General features: G+C 37.5%; 1 protein-coding gene across 1 annotated transcript in view; it reads right to left on the bottom strand.

The window, feature by feature from the left end:
• Positions 1 to 344: 344 nt before the first annotated feature.
• The window catches only part of LOC104625723 (carbohydrate sulfotransferase 9-like), an 11,163-nt gene continuing 4,887 nt past the window's right edge, over positions 345 to 6,620 (bottom strand). Inside the window, exons 2-4 of the mRNA XM_010293425.1 lie at positions 4,378 to 4,489; positions 1,841 to 1,988; positions 345 to 1,407 (exon numbers count right to left, since the gene is read on the bottom strand). Of these exons, the coding sequence (XP_010291727.1) occupies positions 563 to 1,407; positions 1,841 to 1,934 (939 nt within the window). The 5' untranslated portion in view covers positions 1,935 to 1,988; positions 4,378 to 4,489 and the 3' untranslated portion in view covers positions 345 to 562. The remainder of the gene's footprint in view (positions 1,408 to 1,840; positions 1,989 to 4,377; positions 4,490 to 6,620) is intronic.

The raw sequence follows: 6,620 nt of genomic DNA, 5'->3' as shown, positions 1-6,620 counted from the left end.
GAGGGATGCAGCTGGTGGGCTGTGGTGAGAGCACTGCCAGAGGGCAATATAATCAGGCATTAAGTTCTGTGTAATGCAGCTTCAAGCACCTGAGGTTATTTGTTCCTTTCCTACAGAATTCATGTTTGAGGCTCTTGCAGACAGAGAGTGGTTTGAGCTTTAAAGCTTTATTTATAAAACTTTAAAGCAAATTATTTATTGCTTCATATGTCTTTTTCTAACAAAAAATTAAAATAATTTCTGTTAAAAAATGGTGTTCTAAAATAATAAATGTGAAAAACATTCTTCATCCTTTCCCTATCTCTTGCTAATATAAACAGTCTTCATGAGACCAACATATGCCATTAATGATCAACAGGAAGACAATCATTCCATATAGGTACTGTACAGGACAACAGATCATGGCAGGGATTTGTTGTAAGAGTACTTAGGATGATAAATCATGTCTCCAAACAGCAGTAAAATCTCAGCAGCAGTCACCAACTCACGTATCAAGCACCTGTGAGGACAAGTTCAGCTCATTTTGTATAAAGGAAACTGTTCTTTGTTTAACCTACATTAGTCAATTCAGGGAAAAATCTTCATATTTCATAGTATAGTTGAACAAGAAAAAATCCATTTGATACAATTTTTTGATCTTCTCAATTTGTTCTGAGCTCAATTGTCTGAGATACTCCAAGGTGATATCACCGTTAGTTCGTTTCTCTGAGCCATACCTCTTCAAGCTGGGGTAGTGCAGGCTCTCTGGTGCTCCAATGATCTTCAGAACATGCTCAGAATCTAACCCAAGAGTTTCATACTTACCCAGAATATCATAGTGAATGTTGCAAGGATCACAGAGCAGAAACATTGGTTTCCAATGAATGTCAAGAGTATTTGGTGATTTTGCTATAACGAAGTTGACAAACTCCTGGAAACTCACTTTTTCGGAAGAATTTTTGTTTTTCCTGAACATTGCCCTAATCTCATTAGCGACAGTGATACTGTAGAATGGCTCAGAGTGCAGAAGTTTGTCTCTGTAAGCTGAAACCAGCCGTTCCAATGGATGTCTGGTGAACATCACTTTGGTGTAATTGTTCAGAAATCCCTTTTGTATGGCAGGAGGGTAAGTCACCAGCTTTTTGATCAGTGAGGTTTGGTGGATGTGGTCATGCTCAATTTCAGAAGCTTCTGCATTCAAGTCTGCTTGGAGAAGAAAAATAGTTCTCTTCCAGTTGGAGCAGCCTACCTTGGGCACCTCACAGTAGATAAACTTATGTTTGTGCTCCACAAAGAGCTGGCTTGCAACACGAGAATCCGATTTGCTTCTTAATTTAAGAAGGTTGTTCTTCAGGCAGACGGAAGCCAGTGTGCTTTTGCGATCATTTTGAATTGCCAGCCAATCTTCAGTGGGATCAGGAAAAGCACCTACAAACAAGGAAGAAATTTAAACCATTAGTGTGAAATAGACTTATATAAGTCTTTATCTATCTCCCTGCATACAAAAACTAATGAAGATGCTAAAATAAAATTTTTGTTTACTGTCACTGGACTCCACTATGGCAAACATGCAACAAACTATCCCGCTTAGCGAAAAGTTTGTTAAAATGAAAACTTTCAACATGTTAGCAATATTACTCTAAGAAAGATGGATGTTCTAACACTTCCAATGTCAACTGTTTTTGGTAGTGCTCTTCCTCCCATACATTGCTAAGATAGATAGGTATCACAGTGACAGGGCCTTGGATATTTTTGTAGCATTGTTTATCACTTAGGCTCCACATATACTTTCTATCACATTTGGGAAAGGTGTCCCCAGTTCTAGAAAACATTGTCTTTTTGTTGGTAATTCTTTACTCACCTGTTAGGGTTTTTTGCCTCTTACAGAAAAACCCAAAAAGAAATATCCCAAAAATAAAATTTGGGAGAAGGAAAACTAACACCTTCTGGTTCATGTTATTTTCACAGGAAGGAGGATGATGTGATCTCCAAAGGGGAAATCTGCCCTTCTGTCAACAAAGAAAGATAATACAAGTTAGATTTTGTATGACTGATATAACAAAGATAACATGCCATTCTCTTACAGAATTTACGATAGCAGAAAGACCTTTCAAGCCCTATAAAAACAGTCTTTGCTAATAAGTAAAAATTCACCTGTGAAAAAGACTCACCACAATTATACTGTTAAACCAAACAGACAAAAAATATGACCATTTCAAAGTACTACAAAATTCGCCCTTTTCTCAGAACAATGAACTGCATATGAGCAAATACTCCTCCCTTCTCCTCATTGAAAGCTGGTGTTCCTGCCAAGCAAACTCAGCCATCCCTTCACACTGTGTAACATAACCTCATTTAGGATTACAGAGATGTACTTTTTTTTAAGTAACCTTTCTTGTTGGAGTCTGGGAGTACAAAGTTTTCTGTAACCAGCAACAGGCCTATGAGGCATTCAGGATGAGATTCTTCCCATCTTTTGCCCTGAAGCTTTCAACTTCGTACAAATAAACCAATATTCATTGCAGGAGAAACTCTTCCACATTCCAGCAGAGAATCCTAACTAACAATAGCTTAATTCTCCCATTCTCTTCTCTCTCTCCCAAAGATACTGCAGTGTATTTATGTTTGCTACAATTGCTGCTGCAGCATAAGAGCCCCAAAATGGTTCACTATGGCAAGAAGAATATAGAAGCAGTAGAGGAAACAACAGAAAAGGAGATGTTCCATATTCACAGATAAAAGGAGAGAAAGGCCAATGCAGTTAAACACTCAAGGTATTCCCTTGCCTGTGCTCGCTCATTCTGTCCCCCTTGCATTTCCTGGAGAGAGAGCTCCCAGTCCTCTGTGCAATCTTACTGTGTTGCCCCCATTAGACAGCTCTTCATCAGTGTGCTTTTCATCACTTTTTATTTGAAGTAGTAAAATTAAGTGCAGAACCATAACTACTGGCAAACATGACATTCTATTTCTGTCCCATAAAGTCTGCACCATCAAGAAAGTCAAGCAACACTGTCTTTCTTTTTCACTTTTCAATTTTTCACTCTGAACCTGCTAGCAATAAACACATAATTGCCTGGATTTCTTGAGGATGTAACTACAACTTTTTGTTTGTTTCGTTGGTTTTCACAAAGATAACAACAGGACCACTCTGGAAGTTATTTGTGGTGTCCCCCACCCCCTCCAGTGTGGGTGTACATAACTCCCAGCTGCCGTAATGGAAACTGGTTTGCTGTGTGTTCTGAGACAGCAGTAGAGGCAACGCTAGTTAAATTGCTGAAAATGTACTTGCACACAAAGCTTCTCCCTTTCAGGCCTGATGGGTGATTACTATATCATACATCTTTACTAGAATATCTTCAAACTCATACAGTTAACAACATTACTAATTATTAAATCTCTCATGACCTGAGAAATGGAGCAGGATGACTGTTCACTATCTCTGACCTGTAAACATCATTATGAACAAATCTGCAGTCACACCTATTAACAATTTATTTGTGTTTACATTAAACTGTTACAATACTCATTCAAGTGAATGCAGTATCTTTACACATGATGGCATTTAGCCAATATTTTTACATTTTTGGCTACATAAGACCATGGAAAAGGCTACAAGAAAAAATATGGGTTGATCTTCAGCCTTTAACCTTTTTTTTTCACTGCACATCAATTCTCCCCTGCACATCATGCGATCTATTGACTTCTAATGCATCAAAGGCTGTTTTCAAGGCCAGCTAAAGTCAGTCAGATTGTTCATTGATCTCATGAGGTCCAAGATTGAGTGATGCCTTTTTATTCTTTTTCAGAAGTGGTTTGAAGACACAATTTCACACTGTGTAGCAATTAAAATAAATATGACACTACATAATTCTGTACAGAGACTCCTTGTTAGCGTATGCTTAGGAGAAAGAGGTTGGGCTTCATTTACCTTAAATGCTCTCACCTCAGGGTAGCTATTGTTATCATACCTGTCTCAGGAACCGGAAAATGAACTAGATTAATTTACCCTATTTAGATACTTGTATCATATATACCTGTTAATTAAATTACCGGTACAGAATATAAGGTCTGCCATAAGATATATTTAATGATGAAACATGTCATTGAGTCACCAGAGGGTAATGAAAAAGACATGCCTCCTTGAGGGAAAGAAGCTGTTTATGAGCTAGTCAAAGACAGGAGACAACTCTTCTTCTAAGACATTTGCATGATTGTGAAAGCAAAAGAATCTTTATTTTAATTCAGAATGATCAGAACATAAGGAGGGATAGAACGAGCTCCGAGGTGAGAGGTGAAATCTGTCTGGACCCCTTAGAAAACTTCAGACTGCAGATTGGCTGTAAGAGCTAAAACCATCCATCAACAAGTGAGGTCGACATGACTATTCAGAGAAGCTACCTGAAGGTGAAGTCTGAAGGCTTCTTCTGAAGATGTTTTCTGATGGGAGATCCCCGATACAAACTTCTGTGTAATGCAAGGCCTCCAATGATGAAAATCACCTAAGAGCAACCTGAGGAACAAGAGGAAAGAAAATTCTGAGAGTCATTTTGTCAGAAGAGGGACAAGTCATCTGGAAATGAAAAAGGGGGGGGGGGAATCCAAAACAAAAAACAGCTTTGTGATACATTAGTGTCAGTAGATCAGATGAACTTTTTCTTCTATTTCTTCACTTAGATCTTTTCCAGATATTTGTAATTGTGTTGCCTATTTTAGGTGTAATGAATTAATACTTCAAATTGCATTTTACCTTATCCTACCTTGAATTAAGTGTGATTTAAGGTAACTGTGTAACTACAAGACATTCATCAATAAAGGTGTGGTGAGTCTATTAACATAACAACTCTATAATAAATAGTCTAGTTCCACAGGGCAGCAGAATGGGCTCCCACAAGCAAGGTGGAAAGACAGTACCATAGGACTCAAAAAAAAAAAAAAAAGACAGAAATGTTCTCTAGTGAAAAGGAACACAGCAAGGAGTCAGAGATCTAAACGTCTCTTTGGAACTAACGTATCCCCAAAGAGAGGAGACAATACTAAAAACTAAGTATAGGGCATTAACCTGCTTTGTTCTTGTTACACACAGTTGGGGGAGTTCTGTGGATTTTTTGTTTGTTTTTTTATTTTTAATGAAGCATAAAAGCTTCTAGATAACAGCCTTACACTGCACTGTTGGTTTTTGCTTGTTCTTCAGATCCAACATTATAGATCAACCAAACATAGCTATGGCTTAATATTTTCAACTCTGCATGTCTACTGGGTTCTGCAGATTTCATCAGAAATCGTTTTATAACTTTTTCTTTGATACTACTAAACAGTAAACCAGGTGGTAAGAGGAATGACGCTTACAGAACCCTTTCTTGAAGAACGCTTTCAGAAGGACTTCTATCAAGTGAGGAGATTTTTTTGAGGCCTGTCAGTTAACTAGTGTTTAATTCCTTCAATGTGTGTCCAGCTGATTTGATGGCTTTCTAGCTTCTTAGCCAAAACATGCTGCAGTATCAAGTCAAATGCTTTATAAAACTCTAAATCCACTATATCAATGTTATTACCTTAAACAACCAAACCCAAACAAAATTAGTGAGTCAGTTTAGTGATATCTATTTCCTATAACATAATACAAAATTTCTATGTGAGAGCAACAAGAGCAATTGCTCAAGCCAAGAATGGTAGCAAACAGGGAACAGGATATTGGAGAAAGCAATGCCAATTATCTCATGTGCATGCAAGATGGGGAAAAAGGCCTGAAGCTCTCATAAAATGAGAAATATTTATTGAATTCCAACCTTCTTTGCATTACTGATAATTCTACCACCTCCCTCTGCTAATCCATTAAGATTATTTTCTTCCTGATATACACACTCCTCATAACAAAACCAAAAAAAGTTGTATCTTGTTGTTCATATTTTTGTTCTCAAGTTTGCTAACCATAAAATGTTCTTTCCATCTTTCTGTTTCCTTCAAGAAATTTGTGACAATTTTCTGCTTTTAATTACTTTCAACGTCCCCCTTTACTCTATGCTATACTGGGTATGGAGGAGTGGCTGGCAACATACTTGCACATCCCCTGTATGTCAGGCTATATCATTTGACCCAAAAGAGCTCTCTGTCTCAATGATGAGATTGTACTTTTCCAGGGCTTTCACAAAATTGTCATATGTCTGAGTTATCAGATTATTTTTTCTCTTAAATTGCTTTCTCTTGGTTCATTTGTCTCATACTTGCTTTCCATTTTATGATACTAGATCTTCTGCAACCATTCCATACGTCTGTTAGCAGTCTGGACTTTAACAGTTCATACCATATGTAGCTACACCACAACCACTCACACTTGTCCAACTACCACCTTTGGTTTTGTAATGAGTTCCTTTTCCCCTGACCAAAACAAGGTCTTATATAAAATCTCTAATACTCTTTCAGTTAGGAATTATTTAGGCAGCCCAAAGATGTTTTAATGATAAAGTCATGTGAGTACATGACCTAGTACATGACACTCAGATTGAAATTCTCCATCCTGCCATGCAGATTTATTCATAGCACAGGCATCAAAGGAGTAGATTGTGTTGTCTTTAACAGGTTTCACTGGTACATCATTCTATCCTTGAACTGATAAAACAATGATTCATAATGTAGCATTCCCTAAT

This window comes from Phaethon lepturus, unplaced genomic scaffold (genome assembly GCF_000687285.1).
Source record: "Phaethon lepturus isolate BGI_N335 unplaced genomic scaffold, ASM68728v1 scaffold7508, whole genome shotgun sequence".
Classification (NCBI taxonomy): domain Eukaryota; kingdom Metazoa; phylum Chordata; class Aves; order Phaethontiformes; family Phaethontidae; genus Phaethon; species Phaethon lepturus.
Note: the sequence above shows the minus strand (reverse complement) of the source record. Positions and strands in the feature narration are given on the sequence as shown.